Source organism: Vigna angularis, chromosome 7 (genome assembly GCF_016808095.1).
Source record: "Vigna angularis cultivar LongXiaoDou No.4 chromosome 7, ASM1680809v1, whole genome shotgun sequence".
NCBI classification, from domain to species: domain Eukaryota; kingdom Viridiplantae; phylum Streptophyta; class Magnoliopsida; order Fabales; family Fabaceae; genus Vigna; species Vigna angularis.
The window spans coordinates 12,747,929-12,769,372 of NC_068976.1; the positions used below are offsets into that span (position 1 = coordinate 12,747,929).

General features: G+C 32.9%; 2 protein-coding genes across 9 annotated transcripts; one reads left to right on the forward strand and one right to left on the reverse strand.

Annotated features, from left to right (window-relative positions):
* Positions 1 to 1,931: 1,931 nt before the first annotated feature.
* On the reverse strand, positions 1,932 to 19,796 carry LOC108336173 (3-hydroxyisobutyryl-CoA hydrolase-like protein 2, mitochondrial). Of its 4 annotated transcripts, none has more exons than XM_052880288.1 (15): positions 19,534 to 19,796; positions 19,355 to 19,435; positions 19,204 to 19,272; positions 18,995 to 19,058; positions 17,618 to 17,697; positions 16,438 to 16,521; positions 16,257 to 16,341; positions 15,186 to 15,271; positions 14,978 to 15,099; positions 14,690 to 14,750; positions 11,432 to 11,530; positions 11,247 to 11,348; positions 11,129 to 11,170; positions 10,899 to 11,047; positions 1,932 to 2,135 (listed from the first exon to the last, which is right to left on the reverse strand). In XM_052880288.1, the coding sequence occupies exons 1-14, from the start codon at positions 19,657 to 19,659 to the stop codon at positions 10,937 to 10,939; spliced, it is 1,212 nt and encodes a 403-aa protein (XP_052736248.1). In that variant the 5' UTR covers positions 19,660 to 19,796; the 3' UTR covers positions 1,932 to 2,135; positions 10,899 to 10,936. The 4 variants fall into 4 exon arrangements, with proteins under 4 accessions (XP_052736248.1, XP_017427994.1, XP_017427993.1 ...); XM_017572505.2 differs by lacking the exon at positions 1,932 to 2,135 and adding an exon at positions 9,373 to 9,809; XM_017572504.2 differs by lacking the exon at positions 1,932 to 2,135 and adding an exon at positions 9,373 to 9,814 and having other exon boundaries at positions 19,534 to 19,795.
* On the forward strand, positions 5,250 to 8,071 carry LOC108337320 (chorismate mutase 2). Of its 5 annotated transcripts, none has more exons than XM_017573818.2 (6): positions 5,250 to 5,439; positions 5,708 to 6,009; positions 6,669 to 6,755; positions 6,849 to 6,992; positions 7,412 to 7,504; positions 7,732 to 8,071. In XM_017573818.2, exons 2-6 carry the CDS (start codon positions 5,740 to 5,742, stop codon positions 7,963 to 7,965), a joined length of 828 nt encoding a protein of 275 aa, XP_017429307.1. In that variant the 5' UTR covers positions 5,250 to 5,439; positions 5,708 to 5,739; the 3' UTR covers positions 7,966 to 8,071. The 5 variants fall into 5 exon arrangements, with proteins under 5 accessions (XP_017429307.1, XP_017429309.1, XP_017429308.1 ...); XM_017573820.2 differs by having other exon boundaries at positions 5,254 to 5,439; positions 5,799 to 6,009; XM_017573819.2 differs by lacking the exon at positions 5,250 to 5,439 and adding an exon at positions 5,455 to 5,588 and having other exon boundaries at positions 5,799 to 6,009.
* Positions 19,797 to 21,444: the final 1,648 nt, after the last annotated feature.

Consider the following 21,444-nt stretch of genomic DNA (forward strand, 5'->3'; position numbering starts at 1 on the left):
TATGATCGCAATTTAATATTTTTTCTTATTAGATACGTAGTCGTATAATAAATATTAACATATTTTATTTTTTTTTAAATAAGAAGAATAATAAAGTTAGTATAACTAATTTTGAAATTTTTTACTTTTTATTTATTATTTTTTAAACTTAAATTTTTAATAGTTTCTTATAAAATTAATTGAATATTAATATTGATTTTTTTCATTAATAAAAATAGATGAAAATTCATATCTATCAAATATATAATGTTTAATTATCGTAATTATTAAAAGAGTTCAAATAAATTTACGAAATTAAAAGTTTTACATTAATACTTATAACTTTTTATTTATTAATTATACTAAGAACAAAATATGTTTTTACACCTAATTTTATTTAATTATTAATAAAGTTATATTTTTAAAGTAGGAAGTGTTTGTTTAGTTATATAATTGAGAATCTTACTTAAAGATGATGCTACAGCATGTAATAAAGTAAATTAATTAGAATGGGAACAGAACATTATTGGCCACATTTCTAGGTCAGCTTTTGACTTTCTAATAGTACAAAGTTGTATAACTGCCAACAACTTCACTTGATTAACGGAATTTATAAAATATTTTTTAAAGAAAAAAACTTTAAATGTAATTACTTTCATCACTGTTTATAAAAATTACTTCAATTTAAATAATAATATTATTTAAAAAAATTTACCATAAAAAAAATTGTTTGTAAAATGAAACTCTAATTATAACCTGAATAAAAATAAGAAAGAAGCATTGAATATGATTTTTGTCAAGTAAATTATTGAATTTAAGTATGACTAATGTCAACGAGTTTCTAGAATGAATATTTTTAAATAATTTTATTTTTGTATATAATATATCGTATTAAAAAGCATTACTTCAAATAAAAGTTAATAGCTTGTATTTTTTATATATATAATAAGTAATCTATTTTTTTTTTCAATTATTTATTTCTGTTTTCTTAATTTTATCTATTAAGATAAGATAAACTGATTTTAGATTGCTATTTAAAAAGTTCAGTGTGTTTTGAAATTTTATGTCATCTTAATCAATAATAATTAATTATTTTAGTAACTATTTTTCTGAAAATTCTTACTTACATCTATTCTTAATTTATGTTAAACAATTATTTTAAGTATCATTGATTGGAGTTGCACTTAATGCAGAATCAGATCATTTGTTTTGAAATTTGGTGAAATTAATTTTAAATTAAGATGTGTGGTCAGATTTATCTCGGCCACGAATTTATACTTATAATAATCTTTAAAAATTGATTTTACATTTTATTCAAACTTCCATAAAATTTTATCACTCAAAAGGTTTCAAACCACAAAACAATAACGTGTACTTTATTTCTTAAACCGACCCAAAAATAAAATTAAAATTAAAATGTCTGAAAAAACTGAAAACGAAATAAACTAAAAATTTAACAAATATAAAAATAAAATAAAATTATTAGATTAAATTAAATTTTGAATTTGATTTTAAAAACTAAATAAATTCAATTCAAATCAAAAGTTATACATTGAAGCTGTTAATTGACATTAATCTTCTTTTTATATATACACAGAATTTATAATTTTTATTTTAGATGTTATGATATTTTACACAATAAGACACAAAAAAAAGTAAACATTGAAGCTGTTAATTGACATTAATCTTCTTTTTATTCTTAAACATTCTTAAGATTTTTTAAATTCCTTGTATTATTTTATATGATAGTGAGTTGTTACAAAATTTTTTAAACTAGATAATCACAATGCAAAACAAGTTAAAACAATTTTAATTATATATTTTTCAACAAATCTTTACACGTTATTTTAATTACTTTATATATTGATTATTTGAAAGAAAAATTACAAATATGGAAATTGACTTCAAATGCTGTTTAGAAGAAATTTTCAGAATTTGAAGTAGTTGAAACTGTAACATCCCAAAAATTCTCCCTTTAAAATTCAAAATTTAAAAATATTGTAATAATACAATTACATTAACACCATGTAACTTCAAACTTAAATATATACATAAGTTTTAAGCTCATAGTTGACTGCAGAGATATTATTGAATCCCTCTAATCTGTTCTTCCAAATCTTCCTTCATATATACCAGATCATGCGACAATTCTTCCTCTGCTCCCGTATAACAAATACGTTATACGATCATCGCAAAAATACAATTTTCCCGGCACAAACAAACAAGTAAGGGTGAGCTAACATGCAACACAACAATTATAAAACATGCATAATTACTTCAATAAAAACATCATATAATATTTAGGTCAGACATTCTCATATACTATCATACCACAATTCCTACTAGACACTCATCCGGATGATACGTTGATGAGCGGTCACGGGAGGTTATGCACTTGTGATGACTTCTACTTTTTCTTACAAATACCCTTCCAAAATACTTCATACCATTCACAAGGTTAGTCCCCTCACTATGTTCAAACCGGAACGTAGACCAGGACCTCCTGCTCCTCTCACCACATAATTCATCCTTCTCTACATGAGACTGGATGGTTATTAGAGTATCAGGATAACCTCCAACTACGGGACCCTCAACATCAACATACACACTAATGACATAATATTACATAATCTCTCCATGAGATTCATACCATACTCATATTCCTCAACTCACATTAACATCATAAAATACAGTCATCACAGTAATTTTATTATATCACATGCATTCACATAAATCACATCAGAGTATATATATATATATATATATATATATATATATATATATATATATATATATATATATATATATATATATATATATATCAAACATTGTACACAATTAATTCAACCCAAACAACAGCAAAGTGAACTTAGAACCCATTACCATTTGTAGACTATTATTTGGTCGAACACCATTCATCAAACACGACTGCCGAACACTACTATACTCATTGGACAGACACTATGAGATTCAATAGGTCGAACGCTAAATCGAGTATCCACATTTCGGCCGAACGCTACTACCGAACGTCTCACTTGATCAAACTCTAATCAGTTGGACGCTATAATCGAGTACTAAGACCGAACGCTAAACCATCGAACACCACATTACATACTATATTCCAAACAATTATACGCATAATTTCATTCAACTTAGAATCTAACACTAATTGTAAAATACATTTGAACGAGCACTATTCACTGAACACCAGTAGACGAACGTACACTTTTTGGACGAACGTAATCAAATCCTACACTATCAGGCCGAACGCTAAAATTGATACTTAGGACAAACGCTATTTATCAACAGGTCGAACGCCATTTCACCGAATACCTATTAGGCCAAACGCTAAGACCGAATAAAATATTGGATCGATAACTGTTTGGACGAATGCTCACTGGACGAACGCTCAATATATCACTGTTTGGACGAACGCTCACTATGTCACTGTTACGACGAACGCTCACTATATCACTGTTTGGACGAACGCTCACTATATCACTATTTGGACGAACGCTCACTATATCACTGTTTGGACGAACGCTCAAAATCACTTGTAGGACGAGCGCTCACTATAACACTTAGGACGAACGCTCACAATAACACTTAGAGACGAACGCTCACTATAACACTTAGGACGAACGCTCAAAATAACAGACGAACGCTCACTATAACACTTAGGACGAACGCTCAAAATAACAGACGAACGCTCACTATAACACTTAGGACGAACGCTCAAAATAACAGACGAACGCTCACTATAACACTTAGGACGAACGCTCAAAATAACACTTAGAGACGGACGCTCACTATAACACTTAGGACGAACGCTCAAAATAACAGACGAACGCTCACTATAACACTTAGGACGAACGCTCAAAATAACACTTAGAGACGGACACTCACTATAACACTTAGGACGAACGCTCAAAATAACAGACGAACGCTCACTATAACACTTAGGACGAACGCTCAAAAGAAGAAAAGACCGAACGCTCGACTTAGAATAAAGGCCGAACTCTTGGTCGAGCAAATTGGACGAACGTCCAGGGCGCGAGATGCTGGGCGCGGCATTTCCAGAGGCTGGGGCGCCTGGGCGCGACAGGGGCGCCCGGGCGAGAATTCTGCAGAATGCAGAATTCTGCAGATTTGAGGCCAGAACCTCGTTTTACCATTTTCAACCCTTTTTATTAACTTCTAACACCCTAAATTCATGTTTTATACTAGATTGAACTTATCTAATTGATTATAAACGTTCCATATTCAATTCTTAAGGGATTCATACTCAAATTCAACCATAAAACACCAATTTTCACAACTTAGTTATCCAAAATCCAATTCTACCACTTTACACCTATTTTGATCAATTTGATGGTTCTAACAAGTCACAATACAGTGGGTGAAACTGTTCCCAAGGCTCAATAACACTCTAGACCCCAAATACTCAAAATCACTATCTCACTTCCTCTCCAAATGACTAAAAAGCTATGAAATTCCAATTTCCTTCAATTCTAAAACATACAAGATTACATACATGAATCAACACATCAATTTCAGTCCAACCATACATACAACCACAATTTTCTAGCATCCTACTCATGCAACCACTATCAACATCCAGAAAATCCAACTCCCCTTACCTAGTTTTTCTCCAAGCACAACCATCCTACAGCCAAGAACTCTGCCCCGATCGGAACGACGAAAACGTTCGGTTGAAATGAAGCCCTCTACTCCGCGGAGGCCATGGTAGCATCAGAGTTGAATTCCTATGTTTCAAGGTGCTGGAATTCTAGAGAGAAGCGAGTGAATTTGGAGATGAAGTTTTTTTTAGAGTGAGGAAGAATGGGTTCCTCCCCCATGAACTCTCCATCCCGCATACCAAAATAAGACCCCTTCCCCCAATAATTGTTCCCCTATGATGACAAAAGGTGGGTGACCACCGTGTCCCCCACTACTCCCAAAAATCACGGTCCTTACATAAACCTACTTAATTCATTACATTTTTAACTTGATATTTACATTGAAGATGCATTTTAAAAGATTTTACCAAAGGTCAACGTTTTAAAATTCATTAAATTTTAACTACCTATGGAATTGATAGAATTCTAGAACCACAATTTCATCCATAAAAAATCCAACACTTTAAAGTGGGTCCCAGATGAATGCATGAATTCTTAAGGGTTAAGAAGGGACATCGATGTGGGACCCACACGTTTGTCTTAGGTTGTGGCAAGTTCCAACTTGGAAGGAAGATGGCAACACCAACACACAACTTTCTTCTTTTCCCCCCACAAATGTCTTTTCTTTCCTTCATTACCAATTTATTAATCCCTTTCACCCTTTATCTTCCTCTCTCTCATTTCTCTGTTATATAAAGTATAAACCTCAAAAGGGGTCTCTAATTCAACTCCAATTTAAATTCCCACAACCCCACTTCATTTCCAGCACCTTAATTCCAAGGTACGTTTCTTTTTCCACCATTTGACTTTGTCTACAATGTACAATCTGTCTTTTTGGTTTCGGATGTAAGACATGTTCGTGGATATTGTTGGATATGTGATATGAAATTCTGAGTCATATGATCAAATGGGTGGCGCTGAATTTGACTTGTGAGTTATTGTATTAATTATATTGGTGTCTCCTCGTGCTATATAATGTCAGCACAATCATGATTTGTTTCATATCAGAATCAGAATCAGAATCATAATCTTGGTGTCATCGGTTTTAGGTGTTTCGATTTCAACCTCTTGGGTTGATGAAATGATGCATCGGTTTTCATTGGTGATTCTTGTGCTGACAATATGTGGTGTGAGATGCAGAATGGCGAAAGCAGAAGAGAATGTGTACACGCTGGCTTCGGTGAGGGAGGATTTGATTAGGCAAGAGGATACCATCGTTTATGGTCTTATTGAGAGAGCCAAGTTTCCTTCCAATTCTCATACCTATGATGAGAAGTATGCTCAAATCCCTGGCTTTTATGGCTCATTGGTGGAGTTTGTTGTTAAAAATACTGAGGACGTTCAAGCTAAGGTACTATTTGCTGCTATTGCCTTATTCTTAGCTTGTTTGTTTTGTTGTCTTGTTGTCTTGTTTTGTGTTGGGTTGGCAGATTATGTCGTTATAATGGTATTATGACAGTGATTGTGCATCTCAATGGATGGCATGTGCTTTTCTTTCAATGAATTTAGCATATTCTTTTTTCTTGAGATTGTAAGTGTTTGCAAATGGATGTTAAAAGGTATCACTAAAATATGTTGCGATAGCGCTTAAATAAGTGGTTGAAGAGTAGCTTTCCAGCCCGACAATGAAATCAAAGTGTTTGATAACTGGTTGAGAAATCAGTATTTGGAAGTTATAACTATTAGCTTGTAAATAAACATAAAAAATCACATCTCAGATGTGGAACCGTATAACCAAGCATAAGAATTTAGCATCAAGATAGAGAGTTAAAGACTGATGTTGAACATTACTTAGAACACCAAAATTCTCAGACAAAACATTCCTAGTAGCATGCTATGTCAAGATGAGAGCCATCTGTAGAATTTTCTGCTTCTGTTATATGAGTTATTATGACCATCATAAGTGTAATAAATCTCTGCTAGGCATCAGCATGAGTTGTTCTTATTTTTCGTATTCTGTTATTTGAATTTGAAAGAATGTTAGGTCTAAAATAATAGAGTGAATTGCAGGCTGGGAGATACACAAACCCTGAAGAAAACCCCTTCTTCCCTGAAAATTTACCACCATCAAGTGTGCCATCCTACCCCTTCTCACAGGTAATTCAGTCATGTGATACCATTTTCCAATTTTCATAATTCATGAAATTTGAATGGTAAAGGGTCTCTCCGTTAACTTAATTCCATCTTTAGTTTTTGCATCCTGGAGCTGCTTCAATTAACATAAACAAGTCCGTCTGGAAAATGTATTTGCGAGATTTACTTCCATTGCTTGCTACTTCGGGTGATGATGGCAATTATGCGCAAACTGCTGCTGCTGATCTTTCATTACTGCAGGTAATATTCGCTTTTATGCTTTTTAGGAGCATGTTTATGAATGAATTCATGTAGAACAATCTTTACAGTTTAATTATTGTAGAAAGCAATCTCAACTCAACTATTGTTTCGTGCATGTACTTTGGCCATGTTTAGATAACATGTTTGTTGTCGGTGACATAAGCTACAAAGGGTAGATTATGTGTCTTTTCCTGATTTGGACGTGAAAACAGAAAGAAACATGCATTAGAAACACAAATGCAATCACACAATTATGCAAAAAGCAGTTTTGAGAAAAGTTAAATGAAATTGTTTCTGCATATTACACAAGTTCATTTTAATTTACAAGTGCTCATTAACAAGTTTATCCAAACTTGAGAATTTGCTAGTGTCCTAACTGAGTAGTGAATCTGACAATTCATTCTATAAAATATTTGCAGGCTATCTCAAGAAGGATTCACTATGGAAAGTTTGTGGCTGAGGTGAAATTCCGGGATGCTCCTCAAGACTACGAGCCTTTAATTCGAGCAAAGGTATATATATATATGGTTGGCTTGGCTTGGCTCATTTAGTTCCATGATTTCCATCATTCATGCATCTATTTTATGGTAATTTTATAATTTGAGTTTTGGCCTACTCAATTCCACAAAACTGCATAACAGGGGTTGTTTTTCATTTACACCCTTCAATTTGGTTATACTGATTATCAATGTGAAAACTTGAACACACCCCTTATACCATTGAGTGTTAATTTTTGCAGGATAGAGAAGGTTTGATGAAATTGTTGACATTTACGAGCGTTGAAGAGACAGTGAGGAAGAGGGTTGAAAAGAAGGCCACAGTGTTTGGTCAGGAAGTAAGTCTTGACAGTGATAATGATGGCAATGGAAAAAGTAAGTTTGATCCAACAGTGGCTTCTCGTTTGTACAAAAATTGGGTGATACCTCTCACCAAAGAGGTTCAGGTTGAGTACCTCTTGCGCCGTGTAGACTGAAGGCATTTGAATCAAGTTAGAGTTTAGAAGAACAAAAGATTAATATGATATTGTTCCATTGATTAAGTAAGCTCTTAATGAAGTGATCCTTACCAATTTCATGCAACTCTTGATTCAGAAAGAAATGTTATTTCAGTTTTAGCACTTTCCATATGACTGACAGAAAGTTATTAGAAATCCTGAGATTTGATTGATTCCATTTGTGTTTAGAGATGAAGATAAGTTATAGGCTCTGTGACTCGCTAGTTGTAAACCAGAGCATACTTTTTGAAGAAGTAAACTAGGCTTAGACTTTCATAAAAATCTATTTGGTTAAAAACTCAGGTCTATCTTAGGCTATTTAACTAATCTTTTAAGCCTAACTGGTCAACCTATTTAAGTGAATATACTTTGTTTGTCTTATTATATTAATTTTATTATAATACATGAAATTATTAAACATTTCTTAAGTAATAGAATTGTTGACTTGAGAAAATATATTTTCAAAACTAGAATATCAACCCTTGTCTTGGTCTTTTTTACCATTGTTATTAGAATACTTCAATGCATAATAATTAAAACTTGAAATTGAGTTGTGTGCATGATAGCATGTTTTTCACGATATACAGTATTCTTCTTAACATGTAAGAGTTATTTGAAAAAAAAATGAATTAAATCATGTTAATGTCTTTTTAGGTGAATTAAGTTGGACTCGCAGAAATAAAAATGGTCGGGTTGAATTTTATTTTTGAAATTCATCTATATCCCACCCAACCGTCATTTGTCGAAATTCAATAAAAGAATAAATTTTAATTTTAATGTGATCAAATTTAGCGAAAACTATATTCCATTATAAAAATAATTATTAAAATCATACAAATTTTTTCTACTAAAAGTCTAATATATTTATTTTATTTATTTAAAACTAAAATAAAAGTGAATTAATAATATAAAATTTAAGATAATAAATTTAGGCTAAACTGTTGATCTTCTGAAACATTTAATTTTATTTCCTCTTTTGAATAATGTAATGAGAGGATTAACTTTATGAACATAAGGGGAATCAAAGAAACTTTATGCTTATAATGCGCAAATGACATGTTTAGACAAAGAGAGCAAAGAACACATGGCTGCTAACAGTTTTCCAAAGAAAGTATAACCATTATGGAAAAGGTGTATTTAAAAATCATCAGGTATCGTGCAGTCCAACAACCGATTAAAGGTGTATTTCTCCTTTTTCTTCCCGGGGCATTCTATGAAGGACAAGAACTCAATGTGTAGTTTTCTAAAAATTGATAATTACGGTCAACATGTGTTGTTTTCTACAACTATAACTACCAAACAAAAAAAAAAGTCAAAAAATGAGACATAAAAGCAGGCGTCACTCATCTATTAGAAAAAGCATCGGGTGCCAACGTGAGCAATCAGTAAAAAGGGTTCATAATAAATCATTTTTATAAACTTGATAAAAAATATCTTCCAATGTACGCTCTAATAAAACAAGCACTTTGAGATATTCACTCAAACAAATTCCAGACAATTGACATTGTCTTCTCTGCCATGTCATGGCTCGCTTTAAACTAGTATAGTTCCATTGTATGACCGAACCCCCTGATTAAGGTTTTCATATAGCTGGGATTTCAATAAAACTGAAATGGGAGTTAAACAACGAAAGAAGCATATACGATCCTTTCACTTATATTATGGAGCCAACATTAGACTACACATCCAAGGACAACGATATTTCGAACATTGGGAAGTTCATCAGACAAGAACCGTTGATGGCGAAAGTTTGGTCGAAGCAGACAGTCCATGGTGCATTTGTCGACTGCATCAACGCCTCTTCGTCCGGAATTGTTTATAAACTAATCTACAGTAGATAGATAAATCACTGCTGACTTACGAAAAGATGTAAAAATCAATTTAAAAATGCATATAATCTTAAAAAAGATGTTTACACGCCTCCTACAGTTAGCATTAAGCGTGCATATATAAAATTTTAATCCTTCTAGTGACCACTTCTATTTAGGGATAATAACAAGTTGACAATTCCACAGGAGACTGTTAGGAGTCCCCACTTCAAGTAGGATGAACATCTACTTGATGTGATGCTTGAGCCTAAATTCTCCTGCCCAATGGACTAAACGTTTGACTTTCGGATTAGATTTTCCACTTTGCTTAAGACAACAATTAGTGCTTTCATTTAAAATTGAGCCACGGCAAGACAATATGACAAAAATAGGTCTCATCCGAAAACCTGTAACATAAACTAGGCTAGATTAAAAGAATAATAACCTAAATTGACACAGATCATTTTCTACATGAACCGTTTTAGCTGTGGCTTAAAGGTACTCACACCGAGCCTACTCATGGACACACCTATTTTTAAAATAATTACTATAATTTTAAAATGCATTACTAAAAATGTACACGGGTTAAAATTTATAATACATGTAAAAATCTAAAATAAATTTCCTTGTGCTCGTTTTACAAAATGTATTTTATTTTACTTTTCAAAATTTGAAATTTATATATATATATATATATATATATAAATCAAGACAAAAGCAAAAATGGGCCAAAATCATTTCTTTTTGCCCATTTTGGATAGGCCGGACCGAACTGGCCCAATTTTTCACTAGCCCACTGGATCAATCCAGACCACACTCATTTCCCTTGCCCTCGCATATGGAATAAAAGAATTATTTTATTCGGCACTCAAAAGCCTTGAGACTCATGGACTAGACTTTTAGATTAGCTTATGCTTAAGTGCAAACAGTGAAAATTAGATGGCGTACATTTTCACGAAAGACCGGTAGTAGTAATTCAACCACCCCTCGCCACCAAATATACAAGTGTGGGTTCCACATTTTTATACCAATACAACAAACATATGTGAAATATTTCCAATGAAGCTTAAGCACAAAATTATAATTTATTTGCGTTACCCTTACCTTGTTAGTGAGGAGCATTGCTTAGAGGCATGGTAGTTTCACATGTAAGGTTCTCTCAAAGCCGTCGGCAGCACTAGTTCAGACTCTAATGGAGAGAAATAGTATTCAACCACGTCCTCTGATATTTCTTTTAAACTAGGTGGATCCCACTGCAATTTTGGAATGAAATGCTTCATATAAGTTCCCACAAAAGGTATTTAACATACGCTTAAGACAAAATAGATATATACCTTTGGTGCAAAATCTTTATCAACCATTCTTGCTCGAACACCCTGCATAAAGAATGAGTAAAGTAAAATAAAAAAGAAAATAAAATTGTTTACAGAAAAGATACAGAGAAATCATTACCTCAAAGAAATCGGACGAGACATTCTTAGAAATTCCACGTATGGACATACGGTACTCACGTACGAGACATTTATCGAGAGTTTCAAATCTACCTTCACGTATCTAGATTAAGTAGAGAAGAAAGTAAATGTAGAAGACAAAGACCTTGAAAGGGAAATAAGCATGCAAGGGAAATGTAAACTCACAGATCGTAAGATAACTTTTAAACTCAATGGGGAGGCTTCTCTTATTCTCCTTAGAGTAGTCGAGCACCAATTGTCATAAGACTCGACAGCCTCTTTCTCCTGGCAGAATAACATTCCATTTTGAAAAGGTAAAGCAAACTATCAAAAAGCAATGCAATTAACCACCAGATGATGGAAAACATCAACAAATTCATCACCTCTTTCTTTTAACGAAATAGGAAATGTTCAGTTAACTGCCTACTTTTCTGCCTGTTGTTTTAAATTTCTTTTGGGTTAAGGAAGCCTCATTCCTCCTTGAAAAAGTTTGAATAAGGTTCCTTCTTCCAAAATCACTATTTTGAGGACAGGGAGGGGGTAGAAGATAAAAACAGATACTATGGAGTTGTTCTATCTCCACATGGATTGTGGATCAAGATATAATCAATACTGAAATTTCGTTATGTAACAACACAAAATGCTTATATGTTGCCTGTACTTTTTATGTTGCCTTGGTGTTCCGAGTACCTTTAACTGGAGATCCTGTTGTATCTTAGGAAATTTGCATAATCTACCACAGATAAATTCTGAAGGACATTGAACATACACGCCATAGGAAGTCCACTTTGTTTGTGTTTTTCGTCAGATTTTATAACAGTCACAACCTCTATGGGTTCCAGACAGGGGAAGGATATTGATTTGAGATGTTAATTCTGTGAGATTGGACAAAGTGTTGAAGGGTGAGCACGATTAAATATTGTCATTTTGCACATTCCAAATTCTAACAATATTTCTCAAGTTAAAAGTGTGCATCTTAATTAAGTTGGTGAAGTCAACAGCTAAGATCTTTTAAATGAATTTAGTTGTATGTTATTCTACGCTACATAAAAGATTTGAAAACCCTGTCATTTTAGTTCAAGATTGGTCAATTTGTACTGTTTAAAAAATTATTCTGGTGAAGAAATGTTTGCATTTTCAAAATACGTATTTCATTTGTCTCTCAGAGGGATTTGGGTGTTATGAGGTTCCTAATGTTGGAAAGGAAAACAAATGAAACCTCTTAATACAACGCCAAAAAATGATATATTATCCCTACATCTAACTTTCCCACACTATGTAATTGTATTGAGACAAGAAATAAATATCTTCCACTTACAATACAATGGGAACACAATAATAATATCGCCAATAAGGTGGCTAAACTCTCCTAATGTTAGTTTCTACAATCGTATATCAAAATGAATAAAAATATTTGCTTTCTATAGCCTACATTCTTTCCTAATTTGAAAAGGACTAGTTTTCTTCGTTTTATGTGCTATCTATTCTTTTACTAATATATCTCCTCATCTTTAAAGAAGAAAACCCATTGACCTCCCCTTCCTGATTTATGTTGAGCAATGTAATAGTCTTGCAGCTCTTCTGCATTCTAGCCCTGATGATGGAACGACAAAACTAGAATTTTGAAAAAGGTTAAATGTTACAAACGAAGTGATACCTGCATCAGTTGGAGCAGAACAAGAGTATATTTGTGTAATTGCAACAGTGTACGTGCAATTCATTTGAGCAAAAATTCAAGTTTTCTTAAGATCAAAACATTTTGATGTGCGGTATCACTGCGTATGTGACAAAATTAAATCTAAGCGAAGCAACAGCAACTTGAAAAGATCCATACTAATGATAATAGTACAGCTATGATGACCAAGTCCTTACCAAAGGACTAGTATGAATTTTGCAGAAATGCAGCAGGACTACTAGAGCCCTCCACCTTAATTAGGAGGTGGAGAGGATGGGTTTCCTTCACTAGTGGTGACGAGAAATATAAGGAAATGAATAATAAGTAAAAGGAAATAGAGTGCAAGAGATTTTGTAAGAAAACAACAGAGGAGGGAGAAAAACAAAAACTAGTCTATTTAAATACAGCCATAAATAAGGAAGGCTGGCTATAAAAGCTAATGTTTTTATTCATTTTGGTATAACTTTTTAGAAACCAAAACAGGAAAGTTTTGAGAGAAAGAGAACCTCACTTCATGAGAGATAATTCTTTTTGAGTGAGAAACAAAAGAGTGTTTAGCCACCATATTGGTAGATTAGTAATTTTGTATTCCCACAATAATTTTAGTGGAAGATATTTTTATTATCTCACTTTGAGTACACAATGTATGGGAAAAGTTAAGCCTAGGGATAATAACATATTTTTCGGCCTTGAAGTATTAGTTAGTTTCATTTGTTATCTTTTCCAGCACCTAAGTCCTAGAATGAATAGCATGGAACACTTAGTGTTTGTGATAGAGCATCAATCTGAATATTTCTCGCGAGTTAGGTTCTCTCCCCCTCCCTCTTAAAGCAAAATTTTAAGGGTGGATTCTCCAAGTGTGTCGATGCTTATCAATTGGCATTAGAGCTAGTATTTCGTGCTGATAATAAAAAAAAGAGCTAGTATTTTCTGTCACGGAAAGGATTTTGACCAATAAGAAAGTTGAATGAAGTGTTTGTGATAGAGTACCAATCTGAATATTCCTCGTGAGTCCGGTTCTCCCCCTCCCCTCTCTTAAAAGCAAGAATTTATGGGTGGATTCCCGAGCGTGTCAATGTTTATCAATTGGTACTAGAGCTAGAATGTTCTGTCATGGAAAGGATTTTGACCAATGAGAAAGTTGAATGAAGTGTCAGGAGCAAGTCACTGAGTGAGATGTGAATTCTCAGAGGCAGTGTTATGACGGGTTTGAGTAAATCCTACATTTAATGAGATACCCAGTAGAATATTTAAGGGGTTGGTTCTATCACCTTAACAGCTAGCTTTTAAGTGGGTCAGTTCCCCCAGTTGGGTGCTTCTCAGTCTCATTTTTTATGTTCACTTTTCATATTTAATTGTCTTATATGCTCAATCATGATATAATTTTAAACGTTCACTTCCAATACTTTATTGTCACACACTGTATGTTGAATTATTATATAAATAATAGTTATTATACAAATAATTGGTCACATTTTTTATGGTAATTAATCAAAATCATAAACTTTATACGATAGATTTAATCTGTACAGTGCTCGGCCTAAAATACAAGTTTGATAAAGGAAATTTTGCCAGGAAACAGAAAAGCAAAAAACAGATACTTGAGAATGAAAAAAAAAAGAAAAAAAGCTTAAGAGACTAATTTTTCCCCAGATCATTCATGTATGTGAGTATATATATATACAGTGACCACAAGATGTTACGTTTTTTGAAGTTCAACTCTCTCTGGACTCACCAAACATAATATAGAGATTTAATACGATTCTTACCAGAGCTTCAATAATTTCCTCCACAGTGTCGTGACTGAAACATCTGTCGATAGTATCAATCCTGTGTCAAGAAAGAAAGAAACACTCAGAAACAGAAAATTAGTTCAAATTAAAATGTTTAGAATTCTATGATTTATGATGGTTGACTTTAGCAATTATTTAAACAGAAGTTTCTGGATTGATAGGAGCAAAACTGAGATATTATATTCATGACCCCCTCCCAAAAAAATAAATACCTAAAAGTCATAAACCCTAAAAAGAAATAAGGACAAGCTTGTGCAACACTACCTGTGAAGGACACTGCCCTTATCTGGGTAAACAATATCACCATACTGTGCAAGGGATGCCTCAACAACAGAAGGTTTATCTGTGATTAGTTTACCGAGTTGTTCTTCAAGCAAAGGAAGCCTCTGTCAGGACAACACAAATAAGGTAAGCAAAGCAAAAGTAGGTCAAAAAGTAGAACAAAGAAACACATGAACAGAGAAAAACATACTGCATTTAATGAATAATGAGTAGCAAGGCCGCAGGCAATCATTTCAACACCATTAAGCTTATCTCCAGTAAGGGCTAAGTATTCCCCTGTATAACATAGTATAAAATAAATAAATTTCTTGGAACCATTTTCTGGTTTACAGCAAAGACTATTAGAGCAAGTTTAAAACAATAGTTAAATCAAGAATATTCCAATGCTCTTGAAAGAAAATGGTTGTATAAATATTCAGTAGGAAATATCTTTAGTAAAGCCAATTCGAGCTATGCAGGGGGTTGGGTTGCTGAGACTAATGGAATCTTAAGCCCATAAAGTCTAGAGAAGATAAGATTTTTCATTCACTAAATATTTGCAACAAAAAAAAATCATTTCGCTTTGAAAAGAAAAAATAGTGTGATCAATAGTCTGAACATCCGTCTGAACATTCTGTGATCAATAAAAGTAACAAAGAATATGAAAGCAATAATAATGTGTTCATAATAACATCCGTCTAAACATTCTGTGACAAATTTGCACAGATAATACTATATAAGTGCCACATCAAATATTCTTCCTTATGAAAAAAGTTGGTGTATCTAGTTAAATAAAATAAGAAAAATATATTTTATCCTGAAATTTGAACTCTCAAAATACTTTAGTATTGGAAATATAAAAATTCCAAAGCAAAAAATCAACTTATATCACTGATTCTGTATCCTGTCGATACTAATGAGGGAAGTTTTCGGCAATAAAGCAATCATTTTGTCCAATTTCTGGACCAGATCTAAACCTAAGGAAACAGAATGCAGAAACATTAAAAGTTTAACAACCATTTTCAAGAAAGGAATTGGGTTTTTTAAGACAAAATGAAAATTATCTTCCACAGAAAATACTTTCTACAGACATTTCTCTTCAACTTTGTGTAGTTAACTTATTGAGGATTAGTTCATGATTTCTATTCCAGTTTTTTTAAATGACATAGTAATGCATTTTAAAAAAACTATGTCTTTTAAAAAAACTAGATCTATCAGTAAAATGCACATCAAAACTGTTACACAGGAGTCCAGCTCTAATAGCATGCAAAATGTACATTACCCAAGTAGCCAGGTAGCCGAGACAAAATATAAGAAGCTCCTGCATCTGGGTGGAAACCTATTTGAGCCTCTGGGTGAGAAAAAAACTGAGAAGATTAAGCAGAAAAAGGTTCAGCTGCATGCACTTATTGCAAATATAAAACAATTCATTGAGTGAATGAGCTAATGAAGAAATCACATACCGTTTTATCTGTTACAACACGAAACATCCCTGGTAGAGAAATTCCAGATCCACATCCCATTGTTATTCCATCCAAAATGGCAACCTACATAAATGCCAACAAAATCATCATTAAGGTATCAAAGAAACACACTCAAAATTCATCGTATAGAAAAGACATATATTGTTATTCATTATGCTGTGATACTATCCATAACCATACAGTATATGACAATATTCACATACATAATGAATGGATGAGAAAACGTACTAGCCTAATCATCTAGCTAGTTGCTTTAAATTCATATAAATGGGTGTGTTTAATACTTCATCTTATTTTCAATTTACAGAAGGATTTGGTTCAACCATGAATAAAATTTCAACTCGACTCGTACTAAATCTTCTCTTTTTCATAGCCCTGTATTTCCAGTAACAGATTGCATTTGTGCCATTGCTATAGAAATTCACTCATGCTGACGATGCAGGTACCATAAATTTATTTATGGAAAATTTATTAAAGGCTAAATTTAATTTAAATTTATTTGAATTAAGGTTAAATTTATTTGCTTTAAAATTGACTATTGGTTAGTCTCTACACTATTTGGAAATTTTCAATAGGTATTTACGCCTCTAAAGTTTTGCAACGGGATAAGGAAGCCTAATTCAGTAAGCTTCACAAATGAATCGAGGGAGGGACAGAGAGGGGAATAGAAAGGGAAAAATTGTAGATTGCGTGATGTGAGAGAGCTGACAACAGAAAATGTCAGACCTTGGTTTCATCAATTTGAGGGGTAGGAAACATGTAAAGAGAGGATGTAAGAGATGAGATCTAAAAGTGAATTCTAGTCATGTAAGAGACCAGAAGATCAATGTCAATTGGCTTTTAAATTGAAATGGAGGCAGACGCCAACTCAGCTTTGAGTGAGTTTGAGCATTCCCACCAGGTTTATCCAAGTTCACCAAGAGACAATTTCACCACTGCTTCACCCCAATTAGCAGCAGTCAACTTGTAAACTCATAACCTCGAGAAGTTTACAAGTTAACGCTGTAGCTTAACAACCATGCCTAGTATTATCAATATTGGTCCACCGGAAAGAGAAGAACATAAGCAAAAAAGAATTATGTTAGGTATATATCAATTCCTCAAACCACAATACTCAATATCTCAAATAAAACACTTTCAGCAATGATTCAAAACTTACATGTGGTTTAAGATAAGTCCCTTGAAGATATACAAATGAATATAATGTTTTGAAAAACTGTTCAGCTTCGTCAGCATTTCCTGCTCATTACAAAATTAAAAAGGTCATCACTCACAAATGAAAAATGCACCTTTGATGAAAAAGCAACTGAAAATTAAAAGTGACCAAGACTAATTACAGATCATGATACTAACATGACATGACTGTCTTAATCTGTGCAACCCATCTGATCACAATTCATTACTATAAGAGTATCTCAGCAATATTTATTTTTTACCAAAATTTGGGTCAATCAACCAAAGCACATGAACCTTTTATCACCACCTTGCAATAGAACTCAGTCTGAATGTGATTCAGGAGTCCTATGTTGAAATAATACTTTTTTTTTTCAGTAAATAAATATTATTAAAATACTTAAAGAGTTTAGAATAGCTAAAATTGTTTTATTTCACTTAATCTTATGATACAACATACTACTGTATTTATAGGGGACAGTAGTTCAGAATACCAAAGGTTAGGAAGCTCCTAGAAAAACCTAATAGAAAGTTCCCCTACATAAACATTAATAATAATAAAAAACATTACATTTCAACAAAAATGAAAACAAAAAAAATTAAAACGGATAGGAGGACAAGATACAGCCAGGCAGCAAAGACGAAAATGAAAAGACTTGAGATACAGAGGCCATTAGCATAGAAGAGTGATCTAGTCCCTTGGCGTCATCTAACTAAACACACACACAGACAGGTGGAAGGTGTAGATATTAAAGAAAAAACATCACTTCGATGAAGACAATAAGTAACAAGCAACCATTCATATTATCACACAAGGACATGATGCTTAAATATAAAAACATACATTACGCCTCCACTCCAGAAAAATAACCAAATCGACTTATTAAGTCATATTTTCTTTATCAAAACTACGAGCAGGCTAAAACATAACCATATATACAAAGTAGATTTTAGAAAGCTACTAAAACAACTTTTTTATATAGAAATTACTCAAATGGTAATGTGCTTGTCAGTAAAACTACAGTCTCTAAAACATAAGTAAAGTCACAAACAGTAATCAGATAAATTACTCAAAAAAAGTGAAAACTTATTTAAATGAACTTGATGTATCCAGTTGAAAGATTGAATGAAATAGAGAAAACAGTTTATGCAGTGGCAGTGCAACATTATCATAACAAATTCTGATGCTTGATAATTTGGTTGACTTTAATAATCATTACATCAAAATTCATACCTAACATCACTTCTGATTGATTACCAGAGTAAAAGTTTTTACATTGAGGGTGCTTAGAAATTAAAGTAATGAAACTAAAAACACAATATACTTGCTAATTAATTAATAAAATATTAATACACTACTCACCTTCATTGAGTGTGTGATACAACCTAAGAACATCTGCACCAGAACAGAAAGCTCTGCCACTACCCTTCAAAGCATTCAATATAGAAACTAAAATTCAACAGAATGACCAATATCCATAAACATAGTAAAGAGAAAATAATTATGAATTACAATATCATTATCTCGTTTAGTTCAATGGTAACTTAGTGGCGTGAAAACAACAGTGATACCTTCATCAAAACAAATCCAATGTCAGAGTTCTCTTCCCACGAATCATACAACCTCTTCAATCGACCAACCTGCGAAATGAAAACGACTAAGCCTTTACCTTAGACGAACGTACTCAAAACATGGAAAGAAAAAGGAAAAACGATGCCGTACCATGGACGCATTGAGCGAGTTCAGCGAAGCAGGCCTGTTGAGAATAGCTGCTCGTGATTTTGCTCTTCCTTCGACTAGAATCTGAAATCAAACAACGACGTGATAAATTGAAAGACAAAAACGCAAAGAGAAAAAAAAAACACAGAGAAAGCGCACGCGAGAAATGTGAGTCATGTAACCTGCTCCTGAGAATCGTCATCGTCACGCTCTGCGTAATTTGGTTGAGCAGAGAAAGCTCGATGGTAAGAATAGATAGTGCGAAGTGAGGCCCTTGTTTGCGGTAGCAGAGCTTTGAGTCTCTGCATCTTCGATTCGCTTTCTGGTTCCAAGTTTTTGCGTGCGGACAAGGTGTTTGATGTTTGAACTGTTCAGAGTTATTAGAATACGAAACTCGTGTTCTGAAGCTGAAGAACGTTTTTCCCTCGGCAATCCACAGGGATCCGAGAGGGTTTTAGAGGCCCATATCATAACCCGAATTGAACTTAGGGTTTGTTTGTGGTGCAAAAAGAAATCCCTTTTATGGTCACTAAAGGCTTTCATTATGTGGCCCAGAAATAAATAGCGAATCCCTCAATTTTTATTTTAAAAGTATAATAATGAATAAGAAATATCATAACAGTATTATTGAATAATAAAAATATTAATACATTTCCTGAAAAACCTAAAACCTAGTTCACCATTTCAATGAAGCCTGTATTCTTAATATTTTCATATAGATAAGTTTCAAAGTTGAAACTTCATAGGTGAATGTTCAATTTCACAAAAAATACTGAATTATTAATAAATGCTATATAGAAGAAAAACATTGATATTTATACTATTATTTAAAAAGAGATATCATTTTATTATTATTTTCGGTAAATTTTTTTTATATTCTTTTAATTTTCATTTAATTAAAATATTTTTATTATTTAATAAAATATAAAATTCATCCCCTCTTAACCCAAAAATAACTATTTTCCATGAAGAATAACTAATGATCATATAATCTTTTAACTGAACAACAATATATAACACATTAACTCTTATTTTTGTAAAATTAATAATGTAACGTCCCAAAAATATAGTAGACCACTATATAAAAGAGTCATCACAAACATGATAAGATATAACAGTTATAGTATAAATTATAAGTTATCCAAACACAACTATAAATTTAAAATTTTATATACAACTAGATAAACCAAAAACTATATACACCTAACTATCTAATGAACTACACATCTGTTGGTTCCTTCTCTAAGGCTTGCTCCACAAACATCTTCTCGCCCTCTGCTCACCCAATGACGATCATACAATTAAAACAACAATGAGAAGGGCAAGCTAGATAAACAAGAAATATTCATATTTATATAATTATTTAACAAAATCAACTCTAATTCAAAAGAATATAATGTACACCAAATCATTCCATACATCTCATATTCAACACGACTCATCTGGATCAGGTATGAATGTTGAATTAAAGGTAGTTTGTGCACTTTTATGGTTCTGCTGACACTCTCCAACACCATACAAGGTTAGTCCATATTCAATGCCTATGGCTAAACTCAAAGCCTATAGATAAGAACCTTTTGCTACTCTCACCATATGTATCATTTCTCTCTACTTGAGAATGAATGATCATTAGAGTGTTGGAATAGACTTACCATTTCTAGGCTCCATACATTCATATAACAACATCAACATCATCAACCAAAATACTATCATGAAATCTCATCCTGAGTCATGGAGTTACATTCACTAATCATAATTCAAATAAAAGAAAAATCTATTCACAAGAATTTCTCCTACATCATTCTTACTTGAATCAAAACACCACTCACATCAATCTAAAATAAAGAAGAAAGAGTAAACCAAAAACCTGAACCAATCGATAAGCGCACATACTCACTGAGCGACCATAGACTTCTTTCGCACAGCGACCTAGTTCATTGTGCGAATCCACTTACAATAACCCCAACCTCCAAACCACTTGCTCAGCGACTCAGTTTGCTGAGCGAATACAACTCCCAGTGGTACCACACCCTAACCTCTTGCTTAGTGACCCAACTCGTTGTTCAAAAATCCAGATAGTGGTCCAGACCCCC

Coding starts and splice junctions, on each gene's coding strand:
- LOC108336173 (XM_052880288.1), bottom strand. CDS start 19,659: ATGCAGAGACTCAAAGCTCTGCTACCGCAAACAAGGGCCTCACTTCGC. Junction 15,272..16,256: donor TCGGCTACCTGGCTACTTGG/GTAATGTACATT, acceptor TATGTTATACAG/GGGAATACTTAGCCCTTACT. Junction 11,349..11,431: donor TAAAAGTTATCTTACGATCT/GTGAGTTTACAT, acceptor TACTTAATCTAG/ATACGTGAAGGTAGATTTGA.
- LOC108337320 (XM_017573817.2), top strand. CDS start 5,558: ATGATCAAATGGGTGGCGCTGAATTTGACTT. Junction 5,589..5,707: donor GGTGGCGCTGAATTTGACTT/GTGAGTTATTGT, acceptor CATCGGTTTTAG/GTGTTTCGATTTCAACCTCT. Junction 6,010..6,668: donor CTGAGGACGTTCAAGCTAAG/GTACTATTTGCT, acceptor AGTGAATTGCAG/GCTGGGAGATACACAAACCC.